This window comes from Larimichthys crocea, chromosome XIX, assembly GCF_000972845.2.
Source record: "Larimichthys crocea isolate SSNF chromosome XIX, L_crocea_2.0, whole genome shotgun sequence".
NCBI lineage: Eukaryota > Metazoa > Chordata > Actinopteri > Sciaenidae > Larimichthys > Larimichthys crocea.
Window position 1 is genome coordinate 8,202,761 of NC_040029.1, and position 24,975 is coordinate 8,227,735.

Sequence of the window (24,975 nt, forward strand, 5' to 3'; positions counted from 1 at the left end):
ATTCAGTTGGCTTTTATTTGTTCGTCTCATATTTGGGTCTTGAAAATGTGCATGCAAGTCATGACATACAGGATGTTATTGTGATATCTGTTATATCAGGACATGATTAAGAGAAAAACTGAATCTAACGACACAGATAAGCCAGCAGAACCGAAGTGAGGCTGCTCAAATGGAGCTAAACGTGTAATATTTAGTTTAAAAGGGAAGGTTGTTGGGTTGTGTATCAGTTTGCCCCTCAGCTAAGCCCCTAGACAAAAAAAGGATGAATGAAATGGTGAAGGGGTGTCAGGGCCTGGGGGAAGGGTACAAGGAGGAGGAGGAGGGACATTCTTTCTCAGCCCCCCATAATCACTATTTGGCTTGCATTGCCCCACTTCCAGACTGTGTGTTTGTGTGTGTGTGTGTTGTTTGGTGGGTAAATGGGTTCACTTGCAGCCTCGCCGCTGTAGTTTAATTTCATTCATTTGACTGAGGACAAAGCGGGGAGTTTTTTAGAGTTTCAGCAGCGGATGAAAAGCAGCCCTGACGCCTGAATGTCTGATATGTTTGCGTCAGTCGCCCCTGTAGGCTTGCACAGTTAGTTTCAGGGTGAAATTGTTGTTCTTATCCCGAGAAATATACATGTATGTCCACTGCTAACGGCAGATTGAAACTCTCGTGGCTGCTGTGGTGAAGCAGGGATGTGATATGTGTGACTAACTCACCCTGTCATCTGATTTCAAAGTATTTACGTCATACTGTTTGGAGATGTTTGAGGTTTTGCTTTACAGGCAAAACCTGTGTCAGACATACAGCAGCTACTGATCTTAGCTCACTAGTTTCTGGCTGATTTATTGCAGGTTCAATCTGTCAAATAATATTTACAGAACAATTCTGAGAGATTTGTTTTATTTTTATAAAAAATTAGAAGGAAAACTGTAAATAAATCTGCAAAAATAAACCATTTTAATTGCTTCATAAAAATAGAATACAGTCACTTACATATGAAGGTATACAAGCATGATATACAGTAAGTATTGAACATTAAATAAACCACATTTAAAGATATTATTTGCTGCTCTTAAATGAATTTCAGAAATCACTGAATTATCTAAGGTTAGGCTGTGTTTCAAACAAACCTATGTTTGCGGTTGCCAACCAGCTCTTTTAGTCTCAATGATGACAATCAAAATACAGTGCGGAGCAGCTATTATTCAAACCCGCCCTGTCATTTTCCAGCTGGCTGGGGGGCAGGAAAAAAAAAACACACGCTCACTGCTGCTGCGATCACAGCTTCTTTATTGACGTGTGTTCAAAACCCACAGCGCGATGCTACATGCACTACTCGTGGGAAAGTCGGAAAACGAGAAGAGTTGAAAGCCGCTCTTATTTTCAAATGATCCAACATCCTGAATATTTGTATGTACAGCGCTCATAAAGCTTTTATTTTGTAAATGGTGATTACTAACAGATACTGAGGCTGGTAATTTGTCCTGCCTCGAGGTTATGAGTAGATACAGTAGAGTCACACATGTCTGGCTTTGTTCCAGAGTTTGGGTCTTAGCCAGAGCTTACTGCATGACACACTGAACTGACAGCTGGCCCCGACAACACACTGCAACACGACATATGACAACACACTTGCTCACACACACACACACAGTGTCAAACCTTCTTTTGAGTGACTCACATTTCAAAGCCTCTCGCTCGTCTTCCTGCTCTCTGCTGGAGTAGGAGCTTCAGTAATTACAGCAGAGTTGCTGTTTTTGGTTAAATTACAGGCTCTGCTGGAAGCTCTGCGGTCTGTTAAAGTCTATTAAAGTGGACCTGCATTAGTGCCACGTTAACCATCCCTCTACCCTCTCTTCCTGCCTTCTTTCCCAACTTTGCACTTCAGTTTTCTTTCCTTTTTGTGCCTCTATAATTTTTCTTTTTCCCACCTTACTCCTCTCTTCTAAACTGTGTTTTCTGTCATACTTCAGGGTGTTCCTGCTTGAAGCTCGATGCTTCCTGAGTCACTGCCTTGTCATCTTAATGTAATCCCATGATATCTGGTGCCGTGCCCAGTGCCTTACTGGCATTAATACTGTGTGTGTGTGTCAGTGTTCAACTGTGTAAAACAGATTCCTGCCTAACCACAACTACATGTATTTGGTGCTGCCTGTTTAATCATCATAAAGTAATTTCATCAGCAGCCGCCTCGCCTCTGACACATGCCGCTCTGTGCTAAGTGTGGACTTCACATGAGACACGAGACCTACAGTATGCCGTCTGAGTCACCGTCTGGCCGACGTGGTATGCTTCCATGATGTGCAATACAGAGGATCTAAGCTCTTAATCTTCATCATATGGAATCCTCTGTGCCGCAGATTTCTACGATCAAAGACAGGAATGCTGATAAACGTCCGAATGTGCAGTTTTCCTGCAGAAAGTCTGTATTTATGTTGGAGAGTGTGAGTTGTATGGTGTGTATTGTAACAGCTGCTTTGGTCATTAGTATTTTATTTAACCACAAGCTTGCAAACGGTTGCTTGCTGCCACTGGCTGGACCGCAGCAAAGAAGGGCCACCCCTATAAACCTGAAAGTCTGTCAACGACTGACTGAGTGATGAAGTTACACCATTGGTGGGTCGAGTGTTAGAGTTTCTCTACGGGGGGCACTCGGTGCAGACACGGCATGCACGGTCCAGTTATACACCAGATTCTGACCTTGTCTTGTCTAGCTCAATGACAGTATAAAGAATGAACAGAGCCTGAATGATGCCTGGGTGCTCTAATTAGGCCTATCCCTCACTACTGAATCAAAGACGGTCATTTTACGTACTTGTATAACAAAACAGAAAGAAGAAACTATGTAACAATACAAGACAGAGGACAGAGTATGAAGGATCTGAACAGAATCAGTCATCTGGCCAGCAGAGTACAAAGAGCCCTGCGGTGTAACACCAAATAGAGCAGTGAGAGGATGAATCTATTGATTTCATTCATATTTTAGAGAGTGTGTTGAAAATGGACTACCAGAAGTGATGTAGGTTTGGACCTGTTATAGAGTTGCAAAATCAACTCGTACACACAGGCGTTAAACTGATATTTAAGGTAGAACGCAGAAACTTTCCCCCTTGAACAGATGAACAGCCTTCTCGTGTCAAACTCTGCACAGTGAAGGGACAATAAGCAAAACACTTTTTTTGAGAGAGGACCGGGTCTTCAAATATTTACAGTGTGTCTTATTTTTAATACTTTACTGCTGCAGTGTCCTCGTTTTGGTGGCTCTCGTCTCAAAGTGCCTGATATTCAAACACTCACGGATTATCATGAGATTAAAGCGCTGCCTCTGCCGGCGGAGATCTGGCTCTTTTCTAAAATACGAACAGTTTGCTTGGTTTGCACATGGACGGTAATTAAAGCCTCTCGCTGCCAGCCCGACCATACTGCTCCGAAACCTCGCCACTCTTCGCTCACACCAGCCATAGCGCCAGCCTTCGTCTATACGCACACACACACACACAGTGATGCTCCTTCACACACACTAAAATTCTCAGTTTTCATTCGCACGATCATACACAATTAACAATCCTCTTCATTGTGTTTCATGTGTCACACATAGCAACCAGATGGATGGATGGATGGTTGGATGGGACTGTGCTTTTTCTCCATCTCTATGTTTCTCTGTCTCTTCATGTCTCAGAGGGCTAAATGAGATTACTGTAATCCAGCTTGACCGGAGAGAAGAGCTGTTTAGTTCATCCCCTTTCTCCTCTATGTGTTGTTCCTCTTCCACTCTCCTCTTTATTTCTCCTTTTTTACATACTGTATATTAAAAAAATCAGTATTAATCACTCCTTAAATATATATAGTTCATGTTAGCAGTGTATTACGACAAGGCTAGGAAAGGTTGCCATGGCAGCGATTGTTAAATAGTTGGAAACCACCCAGCAAGTTATATAAACCTGATTGAATTACATGTATCTGTAATAAAAAGGTCAGCTGTTGGCTATAAAGACCAAAGTGGGTCACACTGGATTATTGGCTCCGTATCAGAATGTGGCTAATCAGCTACGACGCTCCTCACAGCCCGATTTAACTTCTTCACTTTCTTCTTTGTCTGACAAAGACCGAGAGCAGACAAAGAGCACATAGAAATCTTATTTTGAAACTCATTACTCTGATTGTCTCTTATGATTTTAAGATGCTCTCATTAGGTTTGAAATCATTGAGTGGCACCAGCCTGTCTCTTATGCGCTCTCAGATCCAAGGCAAGACTCCGAGTTGTCTCTGGATCAGTCTCGGACTCGACTTCTGTAGCTATTTATAAAATAAACCTTAAGTCACATCTTTTATTTTGTAAAATTTTACTGTTTTTATTGTTGCAGTTTCATTGATTATAGTGTTCAAAGCTCTTTTCATTGTCTACTTCTGCTTTTACTTTTTGCTCTGTGTGAAGCACGAAAGGTGCTACAGAAATGTAGTTTGAGTTTGTGATCTGATCACATTCAGTCACCGGATCTGGGTTCAGGATCGTCTGAGAGCTTCCAACACGGATGCCAGCTTCACAGGGCGATGATGAATAGTGAGGGTGTGTTTTTTGTGTGTGGAAACATCAGCATCATGATGAACGTATCTCCATCACTCTCTCTGTCTTTTTTTTTTTCCTCAGATGACATTCTGCAGAGAGACGATGTTCCCATGTGTGCAGCAGAAATCGGCTCTGAACTCCAGAAACAGTTTGCCATCCTGCCAGGTTCGTTTGATTTATTTCTCTTGTGATCGCTGATGTCGAGCACCGCATGAACCGGGGTCACTGCAGATCCAACTGTGTTTCCTCACCTAATAAACAGCATGTTTACATTAGCAAAAGCACAACTAGACCTAACATTTTAGATTATCTTTACAAATGCAGTTAAATGAAACAATGTAATGGTGTTAAATGATTGAGATGTAAAGTGGATGAACTCATCACCCCGGGTAGAGCTGTGATTCAGATTAGTTTGGAACACGCGTTCATTAAACTAAATCACCCCTAATTTGGTATTTATCTAATATCTGTCTTTACCACTGTTGCATTATAGATATTTTTAGATTAATCTCGCTTTCCTGTGCAGCATTTGGTCAGATTTTGTCTCTTTTGAGCAGGTAGCTCTATTGAAAGCTTGAAAAACAGTGACAACACTGTAGCGGACATCAAACTGAGTGTGTCTCTCTGATAGCAGGGACACGCACAGTACATGTAACACAGATTTGTCATCCAGATTCCAGACTAATGACAATTATCTCTCTCAGTTTCAAATCTCCGTGTGTTCATCTCCGCTGTAGCTGTCTAGCCAGCATTGCATTATTCAGCAAAATATGTGTGACTTCTCAGATACGGCTTCTTCATTTCCTTTTGATATAAAGCTATTTTGATGTTTGAGCTTTTGTGCGTGTCGTTTCACTCCATATAAAATTCAAGAAAGACAAGTACACACATTCAAACAAGTTTAACATGTTCGACTCGCATAGAAACGCACAAAGCATCATGAAAGAAACACAACGTGCACGCCGATGCACACAGAAACACACACTTCTTAGGGCCCTGTGTTGGGTTACTATGACGATAATGCCTGCCCAGTGACGGCGTGTGAATAATTCATCGCCATGATGATTTGTCCTGCAACTCGACCCGCCGACGAAAGAGAAGTGTGTCTATGCGTGTGTGCGTGTGTGTGTGTGTGTGTGTGTGTGTGTGCGTGTGTGTCTGCGTGTGTGTCTGCGTGTGTGTCTGCGTGTGTGTGACGCCGTTTAAACTGTTGTTTTGTTTTTAGTTTGTCTACGTCGTCGGTCATGAGTTATGAGTTTATCTGACGTTCTTGTGGAAAATGTATAAAACAATTAGATTAATCGTCACATCTGTCTTAAATTATGGATTGCACAGCTCCAATCCTATTGAACACCAATTACCAATTAAAGCATGTTCCTCTAAGTTTCTAACTCTTCTAACCTCTAAAAGAAATACTCTTAATACTCTCTCTGAAACATTTCCCACCAGGTTACATGTGAGACAGGTAAGAAATTGGGTTAGTAAGGGCATAAAAACTGCAGAACAGTAAAGGTAACTTTTCAAACTTTCAACAAATGACAGAGATGTAACCAGAGGTGAACTCAGTTGCAGTTGTTTATTTCCACCATACCAGGGTTGAGGGTTGGTGAGGGGTTCTGAGTTTGTGTCTGTGTTTGTTCCTTTGTCTTTTCTTTTGTGTGTAAATATACAAATATATATAATATACAATATTGTTTTACCTTCAGTCACGAGTTCTTTAATAAATCACCAACATGCCGCTTACTGACACCGACCTCTGTGTCTCCAGGTGGCCGCGGGATGAACGGCAACCCCATCATCGTCCTCCCAGAGTTCCCAGCTTTCGGCGAGCTGGAAGACGAGGAGGTCCAAAATGTCCTCGGCTACCTCACCAGCGTCCCCAGGTTGGCATCACACACACACACACACACACACACACACACACACACACACACACACACACACACACACACACACACACCGTCCATCTCTGTGCAGTTTGACAACAACGACAAACAAAGTGTGAAGGGAATGTGGCCAATTTGTGGTGGGGCAATACCACATGGAGCCAGCAGATGTCAGGGCAATACAAAAGGCCTGGCACAAGGAGAGAGCCACAAAGGATGAGATTTTAGAGGATTTGCAAGATTTTGAGCATGGAAAAATAAAGGATAAAAAATAAAAAGATTCCCCACTTAAATTCAGATCAAATTTGCACAGACGTTTTTAGTATTTTTCAGAATAAACTACCACAACAACCCTTAAACCTGAAACAAAAGATTTCATTAGTGGCTGTGAGTTTAAATTAAACGCTAATTGAATGTAAATTAAATCAAGATACACCTCCTCTTCTTCTTTCTCCTCCTCTCCTCCTTTATTATCTCCTCCCTCTCTGCATGTCACCTCCTCTCCCTTTCTTCCACCTTCGCTTAACTGCTGAGAGCTGCACAAGCAATTAAGAGGAGAAGGAGGAAGGATGGAGATTTATGAATCTGTATAGCTATCTATATATACTGTATGTATGTGTGTGTCATGGCGGCCTCATCACCTTTCATATATACCCCTATACCGCCCCCCTCTCCTCCTCTGAGTCCCCTCCCTTTCTCCCCACCAGCTATTTGCACCCAACTGCCAGTCGGCTGCACTCCGAGCACCGATTGGCTGTGAGAAAACAGCAAGACGCTGGGCTTTAGCTTTGATTGGCTGAGGGTGGGAAGCAGGTGGTGGTGGTGGAGGAGGAGGAGGAGGAGGAGCAGCCGAGGGAGAAGGAGGATGTGAGCGGTCACCTCTCTTCCATCTGCAAGGCTGCAAACATATGATTGTGGATGCAGGAATCGAACACTGACGATCACTCAGGAGGGATGGATTACTGCTGGATGTGATATTGGGGATTTGTGTTCTCGGTGCGTTCCTGGAGTGTCAAAAGATTTCAGAGCCGGCTTCATTTATGCGGTTGGAATATTCCCTCCAGTAGAGATGGATTGAGGATTTGCTGCCGCAGCGTTCTCTTGGTAGTGTAGTGTGTTCGTTTTCTTAACATGTCTGTGTGTGATGATGAAAATTGGCTAATAACGTCGCCCCAGATGGACCAACTCAGCAGCATTCGCATGTTGGCCCACAGTGTGTGTGTGTGTGTGTGTGTGTGTGTGTGTGTTTTATCCGTGTTGCTTAGGTGTCAGGATGCATGTCAATTTGTCCAACAGGACCTTTGCTGCAAATACTGCATTCACACACACACTGACACACACACATTAGCTTAATGAGGCCGCTACATATGGCACTGCCTGTGGAATGAATGGCAGGATTTTCTCTCACACACACACACACACATATTATAACGCAGAGCCAATGTTGCCATGGTAATCACAAGGGTCTCTCATAATCATCACTGATGACAAATGATGGCTACAGTCTGTACCGAGATTTTAACCTTTCCTCGTGTTGATTTTTAATCCTCTGATTTAATCTCCTGTCTTGAAGACTAACAAAGACCGCTGTAGTCCTGTCATATAAATATATTTATATACACATATATTATGTGGCAGTTTATCTCAAAGCACTAACCTGGGGCATGAACAGCAGCACTTTAACGTGCAGTATTTACTACTTATTCTTACATATGTTGTCTGAGACTAGGATATAATTAGTGGCACAGGTATCCAGCTTTTACCGCCTGCCTACATCCTACTCTGCAGCTCAGGACCCCTGCTGTTGGAGCCACACATGACATCAACATGCTCCATAAAGTTAGACTAATATGGCGCCACGTACATTGCTGATTTACACAGAACAGTGGTGATAACGGTGTGTGTGTGTGTGTGTGTGCTTCTCTCCTGCAGCATTGCAGCATCAGGAGTGGGTTTCATCCTGGTCATCGACAGACGACTGGACCGATGGGCCGCCGTCAGGGCTACCCTGCTCCGCATCGCTGTAAGTGTTTACATGCATCGTTTGCTGATAAAGTACCTCAAATGACGTGTGGATTACCCCATACGTGTAAATGCTTATTTAAACATGGGTCTGTGGGTGTAGTTGCTGCTGTCAGCTGTAAGTGTGTGTATAATTTGGTTTGTGGGCACTTACAGTAATGGATGTTTTGGTATTCCGTGTGTGTGTTTGGGTTTATTCGTTTGCTGTGCATACGGAGGGCATGCACTGGCAATTAGTGTGTGTTTTTTTTCTTTTTTCTGGTGAGATAAAAATAACGCATCATGCTGGAGTGGGTGGTGGAGTCACGCAATGTGTGAGCATAGTGTGTGTGCAGCGAGATACCGTCCTGTTAGAAATAGAAAGTCTGTACCGTGTGAGCCATTAGTCTCATTCTTCTAATTGTTTTTTTCAGCGGTGTGTATGTATGTGTGTCATTAGCCTAGTAGCCTACTTCTTGGAAAGTAGAAGTTTCACTCCTCTGTAAGATGATAAATTGAAGTGACAGAGGGAAGAAGAGGGGGCTTGAAGAAGGCGAATAACAAAAAGAAAACTGATGTATCTGAAAGAATTGTGTGTTTTTGTCCTCCATCTTTGAATCCTGGTTAACCGGCTGTGCCAACACGAGGGTGAAGCTTCACCACACCCAACACATCTGTTGTTAAGATGCTCGTCCTGTAATACACAGCTAAGCATCCTTAATATATGCAGATGTATGCTAATCTATGCTAATTGGACACTGATTATCGTGGCATTTCTAAACTATCCCCACTGTGACCATAAATCATTATGAAGCTGCTTTATTTAGAGACTGGACTCGTGTCAGTTTAACCTGTACACACAAAATGCACTCCCCCAGCATTTATAATGGACCAGTCCAGGTCTATTATCTTATTCCAGTCCATTGGCCTGGTCCATGTCCTTGACAGGGACGTTGATGGACTGTGGGTTGTGCTGATAGCGAGGAACCAATCAGTAGTTGTCTCTCTGTTATTAATTGGTGTTGCTGTTTATCTATGTAATTTGTTTAGGCAGTGTATGAATGTTCAGAGCACCAAACACTAAACCAAAGTCCTTTTATTTAAATTATTATGATAAATAACAAGAATTCCTGGAGTCTTGACATAACCCTCCCACGAAAAACTTTAAAATGTTACACTTTGGTTTGTATTCTAAGCTAAACAAACTTAATATATTATGTAATAAGTGAGTTTTGGAGGTGTTTATACAGTATATGGATGTTGTAACCTTTTTAAATGGAGCCAGGCTAGCTTTTCCACCCGTTTCCAGTCTTTATGCTAAGCTAAGCTAACTTATCTTCTCTCGACAAAGTGAATTTTGTCCCCTAAATGAAGCCTTAAAGAAAATAAAAACATTTTACTGACACTTATTTTTGTACATTTAGTTTAAATTCAATATCTGCTCCTTCCACTTGACTATAGCCTCTTTGTTTTTGCCTTGGTCAGATAGATTCCTGCAGTTTGTTTTGTCTTTGTTGTCAGTGAGGACAATAAAACCAAGAGAACATAATGGTGGTGAAGCTATAGCAGAGTAAAATGTGTCTCGGAAAGGTTAATCAGCATGCTAGCAGGAGCTTCTCTGCAGGATCTCCTGTGCTGCCTTCACATCTCCTGCTGATCACCTCTCTCTTTTTTTTTTTTTATCCGTTCACTTCTTTGTTCTGCTTTTGAGCTCCTCTCTTCACTCTGTGGAGTCATCCTCTGCTTCCCATCCCACACAGCACTTATAGGAACAATGGGAACATTTTTTATTTTCAGTTACATTTACAGTAATAGCTCGAGATATATGTGAGATCCAAAGACGCTATCGGACTCAACAAATCAGCAAATTCAGGCGACTAATGCTTCTTAAATTTAGATTATAGATTCTGGGCAGAGTCTGGTCCTTGTTTAGTCAATTACATGATCCTTAAATATAATAAAAATACAGCAGGTGTTTGAGCAGGTTTCATGTCGAGGGGACAGTGTGTCAGTTTATCACTCAGCCTGAAGGCATGAAGAGCAGGTGGCGCTCTCCTCCTCACGGTTGTATGATGTCCTCCTCCTCCATGGGCATGCCTGCTCTGTCCACCAGCCAATGACACATGTAGAACAACGACCACCCGCCTTCCCGTGAGACGCTTCAAGGTCACTTTGCTTGGTCGCCGGAGAGCAAAAAAACACGAGGACTGGGCAGTATTGTCTCATAAAGGCAGAGATTAGTTTACAGCACGTGCACAGATGTTCTCACACTGCCATGTTTAATTGTCTGGCAGTCCACAGATGGAGCTAAGCGGTGATGTAGCATCACATTTGACCTATAGGTGAGAGTCGCTGTGAAATACGCAACAATCGCTGCTCACAAAATTACAGAAGAGGCTTAAATAATTTGGATTTTCTTGCCCCGGTAAAAGGAATTACATCTAGCCCCCTGGAGGAGTTGTGTACCATGTTTCCACACTTGGCTCTTTATAAATGTGGCTGCATCGCATATGTAATTTGTTCCATCTCACTTTTTTTTAAAGCCAGATATTATATATCAGTGGTTCATGTTTCAGCCATCTCATTCTGATACATTTAATAGCAGCTTCCAGGAGTATTTGCAACAAAGAGATGTTGGCTCTCCCCTCTAAACCTTCCCAGGATCGAACCATGCAGGACCACCTTCAGGTCATTTGGGATAAATCGACTTTCCAGTCTTATTAGTGAAAGTTTCAGCATCTCCTATGAGTGCTTTAACGACAGGCTTCCTCTCATATTTACGCCACAATCTTACTGTAGATCCTTCAGTGTTTAATTAGGTCTAACCGGGTGAATCCACATGTGTGGCAGTGAAATATGATGATGGGACACCTTCCTCTCTGTTGCGCCTCATCTTTGCGGTTTGGGGTGATAAATATGCGGCCGTTCAAGCGTACAGGAACGTTGCTGCGGGGTGAAGACAGACGGCTCTATCAGCCGGCGCAAACAAGAAGCTACAACTGGCTAAAAAGCGGTTGCAGCAGCAGCAGCAGCCTCTGTCAAGATTCACGTTTGAATCTCTTTGTCATCAGCGGGGACTCTTTCAGGTCCAGAAGGGGGTTTGAGCACGTGGAGGGAGGTGGTTTTAATATGGAGGCGAGCCAGCTCCCAGGAGGACAATGTGGATGTCATTAGAGGACATGTGGAGTGTCTCTCCTCCCTGCGTCCTCACTGGGAGAATATAAATCACCCAGATCAACAGAAAATGATATTCTAATCCTTATCATTTATTTATGTCTGCTTTTTATCCGTGAGAGGCGTGTGTGCATCACTTTAATGTATAAGTGTGTGTCCAGGGATGTGTGTGCACATTATTATCATGTATTATCATGTTAATGCAGAGGTACAAATTAAACCAAGACCTCAGAGGGTTTATTGAATTTAATAGATGTATGTGTGTGTGTTTGTGTGTGTGTGTGTGTACAAGTGTGTTATTGGTACCAGAGGAATAAAAGATTGCAATGATTGGTCGATTATCTGCGGATGAAATTAGAAGAGTATGCGTGTGGAACGAGCGTAAAATCTTCTAACATGGTTGTCTTTCATCAGCATCGCAGCAGGTGTATGTGTGTGTGTGTGAGCCAAAAATAAATGACTGGAAGAGCAGACACACACACACACACACACACACACACACACACACACACACACCATACGAACACTGTCTATCATCACTCTCGCTTGCATTTCGTCATGTACTGTCTCTCTATCTCTCGGACTCCCTCCGTGCGTTTTCCAAGGAGAGTGGTTTCCATGGCAACGCCTTGCAGGCATTTCATGACTCTGTGTGTGTGTGTGTGTGTGTGTGTGTGTGTGTGTGTGTGCGCTGCTGTGTGATTGCAGGTCTCCTTGCAGACTAAATTAAAGCCACATTCAGTATTTTTATTTTTTTTTTCCCTGTCTGTTTTTAACAGGATGTTCTCTGTGATAATGATAAATATCGATTTTTGTGCACACAGTATCACACATTCAATATAATCCATGCCTTAATATATTGAAGCGTCCCTCGAAGATGTAATAAATCTATACATAAAGGTCAGATAATCCCAGTTGTAGCTGGCACAGCTCTGGGGACGTCATCAACAGAAAAGACAGGAAATCCCAGGAATGCCTGCGATGTTTGAGTGGGAGGTGATGCACAAGAAGAGCAGTGACAAATAAAACGAAAAGGCTTCATTGATGCCACATCCAAAAATAATAACAGTGACTGACTGACAAGATTTAAAGCTCAGATTCAGCGCCACATCTTCACATATTTGTCGACAGAACCACGAAGCACAAACCTGAATTTCACTAGTTTTAATCCCTGCATGTGTTTCACGCTTTATTTACGGCTACGCTAAATATTTCACGACCTTGTCACACATCTCTGAACATGCCGCCGACCCTGTGTGTCTGTGTGTGTGTGTGTGTGTGTGTGTGTGCACGTGTCACCCTACATCGATTTACGATGCCTAACAGGGCGGAGTAATTCACCCTGGGTTTTAGAGGAAGCCATAACCAATAAAGCCTTTCAGCAGAGTGGCCTCCTGGGCTGTTTTCTGTGTAAAGGCAATTCCACGCTTTTAACCTGTTAGTGTGGAGGTGGAGAGACAAAAACCTGCTCCCAGTGCCCCGGGGATAATTTACCTTGTAGCGACAGCTTTCCAGATGGGAGGTGAAACAAGGGAACGACCGTGAAGAAATGTAGGAGATTTGGCGGATATTAGAAACTCTCTTCATGGTCGGTTCAGGATTGCAGCAGAGGGACAGCTTCATTCCTCTGCAGCAGGACTCTGAACCTGGAGGCTGCAAACACCATAAACAAGTATAATTTCCAATGCTATAAGAAACAGATAAAATCTGGACTGTAACCTGTACATCCACACCAAAGGATATACTGCGTATGAGTTGCTATAACACCAAAACATCATCAACCAAAACACAGCGAGGACTATATTGATAAAGCACTGACCTTTTAAAATGAAGACAGAGAATCCAAAGTGTTGATTTAAATATACTGAAGTCATGAGTCCTGCATGTCATTTTTAGTGTTTTGTTTTTTTGTTTTTTGTTTTTGGGTTCAGATATATTTGACACTTTACGGACACGTTCCATCTCCAGTGGTCTGACGGTTGGTTGGCCAGTTGCGGCTTTGCAAATTCAAGCTTGTTTTAAAAGAGTGACGGAAGAAAGAAGGAATATTAATCAACAAATGGCATCTGGGCCCATTTTCTTTAAGCCACACGATGAAAAAACAAGAAGCTCAAGCTGTATTTTGAAAATATAAATCAATATATTACAAGATATTAAAAACACTTTTCTTATCCTCATCTATTTCTCTCTCTCTCTCAGGGTTCATTTCCAGGGAACTTGCACTTGGTTCTGGTGTTGCGTCCCACTGCTTTGCTCCAGCGGACTCTGTCAGACTTCCTGTTCAAGTTCAACAAGGATGAGTTCAAAATGAAGGTGCCGGTATGACTCCTACATTGCATGTGCACGTTTATATCGTCATGTTTTATTATCATCTTTATGTTTTGCTTTTAATCCGCTGAACATGTGTTTTTAATCAGGTGGTGATGCTGAGTTCGGTGACTGAGCTCCATGCTTATATCGACCCGGGACAACTGACCACAGAGCTGGGCGGCACGCAGGAGTACTGCCATGAGAGCTGGATCTCACACCGCACTGTATGTACACACATATAAAACCTATTGAGAAGAAAGAAGCGCACTTGTATGCATGTATTTCTACATCACCTGAACGTCTCCTCTGCAGGCGATCGAGGCATTTGCCCTCATGGTGAAGACCACGGCTCAGACCTTGCAGGCGTTTGGCACTGAGCTCGCAGAGACAGAATTACCCAACGATGCCGAGGCCACCACCGGCCTGCTGCACACACACACTCTGAAGAAAGATAAAATGAAGGTGAGATGTGTTTTTTCTGTATTTTCCATACATGTTAACACCTGGAGACAGAAAGAGCTTTAGTGCTGAAGAAAATGACTTATTTTCCAGGAGGACCTGCAGGTGGCGCTGTCTCAGGGGGGACGCCTGTTGGAGTGCATCAACGAGCCTCTACAGACAGACCCTGAGTACAATATGACCTACGATGAAGTGGAGAACTTAGCTACTGTACAGAGGTAGAGGAAAGGATGAATGGATGTAAAAATAGATGAGCAGGAAAGCATACAGGGAGAATTTCCTCATCTCCTTCCCTCCTTCTCTCCTCTCTCAGACTCCTCGGTCAGCTGGACGAAACAGAGACGGCGTTTGACGATTTCTGGGAGCGCCACCGCACCAAGCTGGAACAGTGTTTACAGCTGCGCCACTTTGAGCAGCACTTCCGTGAAGTGAGTGTCGTTGAATTGTGGGAAATGCAGTTTCTTTGACGCGTGTGCGCTGATGAACACCGCATTAAACGACGTGTGTGTCCGTAGGTGTGCGCCCAGCTCGATGTGACATCTGAGCGGTTGTCAGACTTCTCTGAGGTCAGCGTAAGCCCCGCCCACGCCGAGCACGTCCTCCGAGAGCTCGGCGGACATGAGGACAAGGCCTGTGTAAGAGACACACACACACAATCCTGATTCATCCTGCAGCTCACGTGCTACAGAAAACACACACTCAACACTTTCACCTCCTTGAAGCCATATGGCTAATGATATAATCAATGTCATGCCCTGTTCCAACCCCCATTCAGTGGGAATGGGTGGAAATAGTTGTAAGAGAGAGGGGGGGGGAGGTAGAGAGAGCACACGTGTGTGTGAATCAGACCATAGAAATATATTATAAATATAAATATCACATGAAAACAGACCTGGGTCTTCTCAGAATTATGTAATCAACACTCGAGGGTGGAGGAGGAGGGTGTGATTGATGATATTCTCATATTAACACCTGCAATGTGTCTCTATAGGATGTTCTGGACCGTGCCCTGACCTTGGCCAGTGAAGGTGACAGGCTGATAGAGAACTCCCACTATGCCGAGGACTCCATCAGGCCGAAGTGCAGCGAGCTGAGGGGAGTGTGCGAGGAGATCAGCTCCACGCTGAGGAACAAGAAGAGCCTCCTGCTCAAGGCGATGGAGCTCCACCACGCTCTGGAGAAGGTACGAGTGTGTTTCAAATACATGAAGAATTCTAACCGATAAAAGAGGAAACTCATTTTCATCAAACTTTTCCTTGCAGGCGTCGCGGTGGTGCGAGGAGGGCATCTTCCTGTTGGCCAGCCAGCCGGTGGACCGCTGTCAGTCTCAGGACGGAGCCGAAGCAGCTCTGCAAGAACTGGAGCGATACCTGGACACGGCGCCGCTGCACACCCTCGCCGACCGCGGCGCCATCTTCTGCCAGTACGAGGCAACGCTCACCGCTCAGCTCAGGGTCAGTAGGAAGTGCGGTCAAACTTAACCTTTTTAGCTCATTTACTGTGATATTTACGGTCGTGTTTGGTCTCCATCAGGACCAGGTAGAGAGAGTTTTCCAGAAGCAGAGCTCCGTGCAGGAGATGTTTGAGAAGAGACGCATCAGCCTGAAGAAACTCGCTGCCAAACAGACCAGACCAGTCCAGCCAGTAGCACCGAGACCTGAAGTGAAGTCTCCACTCTCCTCTCCTAGTAAGTCTCGATCGATAGATGATGATGATTTAAAGATTTGATGTAGAATCCAGCCGTATAAAAATACTTTCCTCTCCGTCCTTTAGATCAACAGAGAAAAGAGAGGAGATACTCTGCAGATAATGCCATCTGCAAAAAGGTGATCAGTTGTTTGGTCGTCACATTCAACAAATATTTCTCATTGTTTTTGATAAAAAGTGAAAAATACATTGTTATATATGATTGTGTGCGTGTGTCCAGGTGGAGTCTCCTATACATAACGGTGGCACCAGACATGCTTCTCTCTCAGAGGAAGAAGAAAACCTGGCAGTGCTTCGACGGTAAGAGGTCGCAGCTCGAGAATAGTCATGGCTTTCTTTGTCTGCATCACTTTTAAGGTAGAAAATGTGAATTTTTGTGCTAAATGCAAACTGTCTTCTGCGTTTCAGCCACGTTATGAATGAACTGCTGGAGACGGAGAGAGCGTACGTGGAGGAGCTGCTGTGTGTGCTGGAGGTGAGCTCATTCATCCAAAGTAAAGTGTGTCATCGTACTAATCGTCATCTTTGCATGCGTGATTCAGTGAATGTGTTGTTCGTAATATTAAACTCCAGGGCTATGCAGCAGAGATGGACAACCCCGCCATGGCTCACCTCATCCCGAACACCCTGCTCAGCAAGAAGGACGTCCTATTTGGCAACATGTCTGAAATCTACCAGTTTCATAAGAGGTGAGCTTCTTCCAGACACTTGGGCGAGAAGGGACGATTCAGTCAGAGACGTTTAATCGTTTCGTAGTAAAGAAGTATATAATTTACTTCGGTGCTGTGTTGTTTGTCTCCAGGACGTTTCTAAAGGAGCTGGAAGCGTACACCGACTGCCCAGAACTCGTGGGCCGCTGCTTTTTAGAGAGGGTGAGCACTTACCTCCACTGTGTGTGTCTGGATTTATTACTAATAAAGAACCAATAAACGTCACATTTTGTCCTCTTTGCAGATGAAGGACCTGCAGATCTACGAGGCGTACTGCCAGAATAAACCTCGCTCTGAGAGCTTGTGGAGACAGTGCTCCGACTGTGCCTTCTTCCAGGTTGCCCCTTTACCTTTCACCTCATAGCAACACCTTTTTCACCAATAATAACAAACAATCTCTAATTATCTGTTTTGGTTGATGTTTTGTGACCCAGGAGTGCCAGAAGAAGCTGGAACATAAACTTGGTTTGGACTCCTACCTCCTTAAACCTGTCCAGAGAATCACCAAGTACCAGCTACTGCTTAAGGTGAACTGTGTTCATGTTCTGTATGTATCGTATGTCTGTGTGTCTTTATTTCAGCCTCTGTGCATCCTCACCTGTTTATCGTGTGTTTGCAGGAGTTGTTAAAGTACAGTAAGGGCTGCGATGGCTGTGATGACCTGCAGGAAGCTCTGTCCTCTATCTTGGGGATCCTGAAAGCTGTCAACGACTCCATGCACCTCATCGCCATCACAGGATACGAGGTCAGAGCGACGATGAAATAAGAAATTGATGTACAAGCAGACGAGTAGTTTGAGTTGTTTCTAGTATTTCCGTCCTTTTTCAGGGTAACCTGTCAGAACTGGGTCGCCTGCTGATGCAGGGCTCCTTCAGCGTGTGGACGGAGCATAAAAAAGGTCACGCCAAAGTCAAGGACCTGGCCCGGTTCAAGCCCATGCAGAGGCATCTGTTCCTGCACGAGAAGGCGTTGCTCTTCTGCAAGAGGAGAGAGGAGAACGGGGAGGGTTACGAGAAAGCTCCATCGTACAGCTTCAAACACTCTCTCAGCGTGAGTTCCCAAGACAAGTTTGCTTCCGTAACATGGAAAAATCCACATTTAGCTATTTATTTTACTACGCTTTATTTAATTGGATTAGATAATTGGGTTTAAGCAGCAACCTCCCACTAGATGGCACTAAATCTAACACACTGGACCTCTGTCATTCTTCTCTCAGATGAGTGCGGTGGGCATTACAGAGAACGCTAAAGGAGACAACAAGAAGTTTGAGATTTGGTGCAACTCCAGAGATGAAGTCTTCATCGTGCAGGTACAGCAAAGTCCCACCAAGACTTTGACCAACCCCAGACGAAGAAGGAACCTTAACGCTGTGTCATTGTTTGTCTCGTGCAGGCTCCGACGCCGGAGATTAAAACGGCGTGGGTGAACGAGATCCGCAAAGTTCTGACGCAGCAGCTCAAAGCCTGCAGAGGTATTGTGGACACACACACACACACACATATATGCGTTTTCACATTTCTTCTGCTCACCTTCTTGTAACTTAACTTGATGATTGTCTGTTTTTAGAAGCCAGTCAGCAGAAGAGCTCAGACTCTGTGTCCCCGAGTCCCACCAGCAACAACAGCTCTCTCAGGTTGGCATCTAAACATTGCGTATGTAAGGTGCACCCACACATGTCAGATATCTATATTTATCACTGTGTTCCTCTTCTTCTCTTTCTCAGTCCATTTCGTAGCAGCGGTCAGAAAAACCAGAAGAAGCAGCAGGAGGAGAAGAAGGCGGAGGCGAGCCCGACGTCTGAAGTCAACTCCTCTTCACCGAAACACAAAGGTGAGGGTTTGATGCCACGTCGTCACGTACAGGCAGGAAATGTGTCACCTGTGTCTGAAATGCTGTGAGAATCTCACTGATCTGGACTCTTTCCTTTCATCGCCTTCATCATCCTCTTTCTGTCTCTCCTACCTTCCTTACTCCTTTGTTATTGGGGTGACACACTCTCTCTCTCTTTCACTTTCCATCTCAAACCATCGTTTCCAGATGAACCGGTGACCAGTCCGACCACTGACAGGTCCTCAGTGGCTAAAAAGCGTTTTACTTTGCAGGGCTTCAGCAATCTGAAGAGTCCGAAAGGTAACGATAGCAGACCCGAGGAGGCACGCAGTGCTTAGACTGGTTTGGTCTTTATTTTTACTAATTAAATGCTGAAATCATAAGTAATAAAACACACTTTTTCTGTTAGCCAGACTTTAGATAGATATTGCAGTGAATCCGACATATTTTTTAATTTCCTATCGTCCTGTAATCGTTGGGTAAAAGCTACACATACTTGCTTGAAGCACTGTACACAAAGATCTTTTGGTCTTTTGAATTTAATCATTAAAAATAACTTGACAATTCAGATCAGGACTTGACCAGTTGTTATAAACTTAACAACTGGTCAGAGCTAACATTTAATGATTATTAATATTTTATTAATTGTGAATTTGAGCGTTTTGTTTTGTCTTTCTGGCAGAATTTTTTCTTTTTTAACCGGAGGAAAAACATCAGAGACAGCAAAGATATTAATGAAATGTTAAAGTATATTTGTGTCAAATCCAAAATGTTTTTTATTGGAATTAATTTAGGCAGATAATGTTTAATTATCACCTGTACAGGACAAACATGCAAATGAACCTGCAGTATGTGCAGTATTTCTTCACTGATGACTCTTATCTTGCACACTCTGCCTCCTGGTGGTAAAAGTGTAGCATTGCCACCTCTGTCTAGACACAGCAGATCTTCCATAGCGAGAGAAACAATGACTGCATGTGCACCAGGTCCAGTTATAATCATGGCTAAATCTGAATCAAGTTATTTAGAGGAAAATTCTGTATTTCTTGTGTGATGATGATCCGAAACTGCAGGTCCACATTAGTTACTTCTTTCTTACTTTTCTCTTCTTCTTCTTCTTCACTTTTTCCTTCCCGTGTGACCAGGCTCGGCCATGAGCCCCGAGCACAACTCCAAACGTCACTTGGTCAAGAGTGACCCCACGCCGTTTGGGTTCAAAGGTATATTGATGTCCCCCCGCGATGCGGGCCATCTGATTCTAGAGGCCGTCATTCATCTTCCACATCGCTCACCGCCACAAAGTCTTGTGTGTTTTTCACAGTGTGTCTCATGTAGAAGGATGAAACTGGATGTGATGATCAAACATTAGAAATGTGTCGTGTTCACACAGATTATCTGCAGATTCACTGAAGAGCTGAAGTAGTTTTAAAATGTCCTAAACGCAGTCATGTGTTCATCATGATACATTTCCATTCCCTGATTAACCAATCCAGAACTACCTGCATCTAATTATCTCACATTTAGACCAATGAAACGTCTTTTTGGCTTCTTAAACACGCAGATACTCTGTAATGTATATTTTGTGATATACATTTTTCCACAGGTCATCATCACCATTTTTTTTTTTTTACATATTTCCCATAATAACTTGTGAAGATGCTGCGTCCATTTTCATTTACACCTGTGTGACCGGCTAACCCGACTAAAGCAGCCGTCTGACTACACGTCCAGTCCGGCCGTCTGACTGATTTACTGGCTGTTTCTCTCCCCCCCTCCTTGTCTAGAGCCGGCTCCCCATGTCAGTCTGAGCAGAGTCAAATGGATGAGTACCTCTAGTCTGTTACAGAGCAAGAGGCGAGGTACAGAGATGCTCTGAGGATCAGCCACTGTGGGTGTTTGCTGTGGTGTGTGGTGGTCATGATTGATTTTTACTGGAGGTAAAGTGTAGCGGACGACCCAGTCTTCTTTCATTTAGCCTGGTGCTGAGTCTTATTGTCATGGCGACGTGAGATGAGTTTATGATTTTCTACTCTTCTCGCTCTAAGTCTCAATTCTTGGCTAAATGTTCTCCGCAAAGGTACCTGCTCTACTTCAAATCAATCATTCTGTCTGATTCTGCGGGGTGTTTTGGGTTTAGTTGGTTGTGTGGCGTGCAGAATAATGAAGTTAGACAAACAGTGCACCATTTCTACGTGTCATTTTTCCAGCCCTGGCAGTCAGAGCAGCCTTGAAATGAATCCAGGTGATACTCATGATCATAAATCCTTGATTTTACTTTGGTTGGTGTCCCTCCCTGCTGTCGTTGATCTTCTTTGGGATGAGTTTGGTTTGACAGTTTTGACTCTTTTTTTTTTTGCTCCTCGGGGGAGATTCTAGTGAAACTGTGACTCTCTTTCCAAGTGGCATTCGGTTTGCTCCGGGCAAAATCCCCATTTCTCTTCTCTTTCTGATTTAATACTGGCGGAAAGCATCTTCTCTCACTCGTGGATGTCCCTACTATCCACTCTGAGTAGCACAGTCGCTCTACAGATAGTTTTGTTGATAAATTTAGCTCGACCCAGGAAGCATTTTAATGCCACATGGAGTGTGAGTGTCAGTGTGTGTGTGATACACTTTCAACTCTACGTTCCCTCAAATCACTTCACGTCATTCCACTTCCCTTCTTTGCCTCTAAATCTCCTCACCTGTGTCCTTTTTGTTTCCCTCCTCTCTGCACCACCACCATCCACCTCCAGGCTGGAACAAGGCGTCTCTCTCCGTGGATGCCTCGGAAGAGAATGACGGGTACTCGAGCGGCGAGGACCCCATGAACTCTGACCCCGAGGAGGAAGTAGGGAAGAAGCTGGTGAGCCTTTTTCTACATTTTGCTATCTGGTGTTTGCCGCCCGACACCTTTCACCTCTCACCGGCTGTCTTTGCTGAACTTTGACCCTTCAGGCTCCAGGAAAGTACACAGTGGTAGCAGACTGCGAGAAGGCGGGACCTCAGGAGCTGTCTGTCAAGAGCGGAGACATGGTCCAGCTAATCAGAGAGGGAGAGGAGGGACAGTGGTAAACATTACTACATTTCTCCAGTCAAAGCAATTTTACGTAGTCCTGAATGAGTCAGGTAACTCATCCTGGGCTGTTTTTGTTATGGAAATATTGCAATAATGTGGAAATTAAAACCAACCTGACTTGTATCACAAAAGTCATTGAAAAGTCCTTGAAATCCATGCCAAGGCTGCAGAACGATTACAGCTTCCTCTGAGCTGTAATCCCAAACACAGTCCTGTGTGCAAAATCAGGAAGCTTTAGTGTCATAGATCCTGACATGGCCTTGTTTGTTTAACCCTCTGCAGGTTTGTGAAGAACCTCCGCAGCAGTAAGGAGGGCTGGGTGGCAGCAGCAAACCTCCTCAGCCTCATCTCAGAGTCCAAATCATCCCAGTCACTCAGCAGCTCAGGTATGTTCTCCATATGACGATGAGTCTACTGACATGAGTCATATAGCTTGTTCGGACAGAGCTGTTTGTTCGACTTAATAAAGCCAACACTGTTCTTGTTTGTCCTGCAGATGGCAGCGTCTCCGGCAACCTTAGCACTTCTTCCAGCTGCAGCGAGACTTACACCAGCTTCTCCGACATCAAACCCTGACCTGCCGTCGCTGACCCATCTCCATCCCTCCACCTAAGAACAACTTCCAAGTGGAATTAATAATCTGAAGACCACCCACACAGGAGGACGGCGACCGACGAAAAAAACCAAAGCAATCTGCAAATATTACCAGTGTTTTAGCTGAGTGTTTGCTACACCCACCTTTTCTATAATTACAGTATTTACAGTCCCTGTCAGTCGAACTGCAGCAGTGTTAAACTCTCATCTACCTTTGAAATATTCAGCATGTTGGTAGATATTTCCACGCATAAAATATCAGGGAAAATAGTTCTTCGACGTCCCTGTCAGGCTAAAAATCACAAACTCTGCAAACGACAGAGGAAAGCTAAATGTCTGCACCCTCCTGAGTATGTAGCATTAAAGTGGACACATTTAAAGAAGCTCTGCACTGAACGTGAGCAGCTCACAACACTGTTGGTATCGCTGACAACATCACAGCGGACGAAACATCTCGGATACGACAGGACTTTGCTGCATTCCCATCGGCTTTAGTGTCAGACGTGAATCGTTACACTGTGAAAACTGCAACAAGAAGAGCAAATGTTTTCATGTTGGAGCGTCACTGAGCGGGTCAAACATCGATCTATACGTCATGTGACACACACACACGTGTGTGTTAAATCCCTGTCTGTGGTGTCAAAGTACTTTTTCATTCTCCCCTTCCCCTTCGTCCTGCTTTTCTGGTTTTACCTGCAAATGCATCACCAGGAGAATGTCAACCAACAACAGCACAACCTGGTGGTCTTGCACTTCAGCTACAACGTACAAATCACAGAGAGCGGCAGCTTGGAACAACTTCAACCTCTTTTTTTTTTTTTGTTTTCTCAAAGAGTGATTGTCTCTCTGGCCTCTGAACTGTTCTGGATTCACCTCTCAGGAAGCCCAAGAAGTTGCGTGGGCAGGCAGGTGTGACTGCATACCTGAACGTGTCGACTATGTCTTTGTGTATGTGCATTCCTGGTGTGTGTCTGTGTGTGTCACAAAGTGCTAGCAGGACGTATGTGTGCAGGGTCATTTTAATGCATTTAGGAGCGAGCTGGCTTTGGTCTGCACTGCAGCAGCAGAAGCCGGCTTTGCCCCCGCTCCCTGCGCTCCCAGCCCCACTCAGGCATGTGACAGCAGACACTTCTCCACAAGCAGGACTAACCGGGGCCCAGACCTTGCAAACAGAGCAATATTTGTTTACTTAACACAACAACGTAGCTGAGTAATCATCACGGCTGAATAACAAGGTGCAGAGAAGTCTGAAAAATAAAAAGTGCTGATTGCACAGCAGCAGTCGGTGGGTAAGCTGAGCCCCGGATGGTCTTGCTTGGCTCTGGAGGACGTTGAAACATTTTGGTGGCACAACCAGCTGCTGTAACACACCACACACACACACACACACACACACACACACACACACACATACATAAGGAACCTGTGCTATTCTGAACCTTGTTTTTCAAGGGTTTTTTTATCCCAAGATTTCTACTGTATCCACAAGGCGCACTGTAAAACAATCTCTTCCTCCTTCTGTCCTTAATGTTGAACGTGTGACTCAACGGCATGCTGTTACACTGAAACCACAACGGGGTTACGTTTGTCTTAAAGTTTCTGTGTTTTTATTTAATGTTACACTCACGTCCTCCTTAGTGGCAAAAGGAAAGATAAAGGAACCAGCTAGTTTACAGAGAGTAAACTGTGGCTGGTTTACACTCTGAGATATGTATGTTACACTTGTACAGATGTGTCCTCTTTATACCTCATGTTGTTTTCCTCAAGAGCATGTGTATTATGAAGGGGCGGGGTAGGGTCATGGTTTTCGTCTCTTTGTGGCATGTTCCTCACAGCTCCACTTTGAAAAAGCTCTCATGTATAAAGAAAAAACAAAACAAACCCTGAATGAACGAGGCGAGTATTTTCTACCAGGGACTGTTGTATTTTGTGAGAGTTTATTTTCTGCCCTCGTAACGAAAGCTGACACGGGCACTAAACTTGTCAGTGTGTTATCACGATCACACAATAAAAGCTGATTGAATTATTTGTACTTTGGACTTGGAGCTCGGAGAGACGAGAAGGGTCATATATATATATATATTTTTAGTTTCTTTTTATGCAGCACATTGCAGCAACCACTGTCTTTATTTTCCTATTGTATCTACTGAGTATGGTGTTGATATTGAAGATATTATAATGAGACATATCCTTGTATATTTGTACATATGTAATTCTTGAATTGTATGTATAATGAAAAGCAGCTTTAATAAAGTCTGAAATGGTTTCCTCTACATGACTTTGACATTTAATTCCACTTAAATCTTTAATGCTATGAATTCTAACTGCAAATTAGACACATTTAATCAAATTAATTGATTAATTAAAACACATTTTTTTAAATAAAAGCATGCCATTGTTATGAATTATGTATTTTGATCCGGACGCGAAAGCATGCCATTGTTATGAATTATGTATTTTGATCCGGACGCGTAATCATCACGTGGTTTATAACCTCCAATAAACCTTTTCCAGTTTAGCCTGTCATGATTTGGCATGGGCTTCGTTCCAATATGCACACTACGCGACCTTTACTTGCCTTTCTTCTTTTATTCTTTACTTTTAAAGGAAGATAAAGGCAAAAGGAGTCTCACATGATGTGTTAGAGTGAAATCAACTGTCATTTCGTCTGATTTGATGATATAACATATG

The 24,975-nt window shown here is 43.7% G+C and overlaps 1 protein-coding gene across 5 annotated transcripts in view; it reads left to right on the forward strand.

Moving 5' to 3' along the window:
• Window positions 1-24,557, forward strand: part of mcf2la (mcf.2 cell line derived transforming sequence-like a) — a 39,439-nt gene extending 14,882 nt beyond the window's left edge. For 2 of the 5 annotated variants that reach the window (XM_010743548.3, XM_019271142.2), the window contains exons 2-32: window positions 4,637-4,720; window positions 6,324-6,438; window positions 8,374-8,464; window positions 13,816-13,935; window positions 14,034-14,150; window positions 14,239-14,388; window positions 14,479-14,603; window positions 14,699-14,813; window positions 14,901-15,020; window positions 15,377-15,568; window positions 15,648-15,839; window positions 15,919-16,072; window positions 16,159-16,211; window positions 16,313-16,392; window positions 16,501-16,567; window positions 16,666-16,781; window positions 16,895-16,964; window positions 17,047-17,139; window positions 17,237-17,329; window positions 17,422-17,547; window positions 17,631-17,852; window positions 18,019-18,111; window positions 18,195-18,273; window positions 18,369-18,435; window positions 18,526-18,632; window positions 18,840-18,932; window positions 19,778-19,852; window positions 21,368-21,477; window positions 21,570-21,682; window positions 21,973-22,076; window positions 22,187-24,557. In XM_010743548.3, the coding sequence (XP_010741850.3) occupies window positions 4,637-4,720; window positions 6,324-6,438; window positions 8,374-8,464; window positions 13,816-13,935; window positions 14,034-14,150; window positions 14,239-14,388; window positions 14,479-14,603; window positions 14,699-14,813; window positions 14,901-15,020; window positions 15,377-15,568; window positions 15,648-15,839; window positions 15,919-16,072; window positions 16,159-16,211; window positions 16,313-16,392; window positions 16,501-16,567; window positions 16,666-16,781; window positions 16,895-16,964; window positions 17,047-17,139; window positions 17,237-17,329; window positions 17,422-17,547; window positions 17,631-17,852; window positions 18,019-18,111; window positions 18,195-18,273; window positions 18,369-18,435; window positions 18,526-18,632; window positions 18,840-18,932; window positions 19,778-19,852; window positions 21,368-21,477; window positions 21,570-21,682; window positions 21,973-22,076; window positions 22,187-22,266 (3,416 nt within the window). In that variant the 3' untranslated portion in view covers window positions 22,267-24,557. Of the gene's footprint in view, window positions 1-4,636; window positions 4,721-6,323; window positions 6,439-7,270; window positions 7,546-8,373; window positions 8,465-13,815; window positions 13,936-14,033; window positions 14,151-14,238; window positions 14,389-14,478; window positions 14,604-14,698; window positions 14,814-14,900; window positions 15,021-15,376; window positions 15,569-15,647; window positions 15,840-15,918; window positions 16,073-16,158; window positions 16,212-16,312; window positions 16,393-16,500; window positions 16,568-16,665; window positions 16,782-16,894; window positions 16,965-17,046; window positions 17,140-17,236; window positions 17,330-17,421; window positions 17,548-17,630; window positions 17,853-18,018; window positions 18,112-18,194; window positions 18,274-18,368; window positions 18,436-18,525; window positions 18,633-18,839; window positions 18,933-19,777; window positions 19,853-20,416; window positions 20,492-21,367; window positions 21,478-21,569; window positions 21,683-21,972; window positions 22,077-22,186 lie in introns of those variants that run through there. The other 3 variants (XM_027291809.1, XM_027291810.1, XM_019271143.2) reach the window with 3 other exon arrangements.
• Window positions 24,558-24,975: the final 418 nt, after the last annotated feature.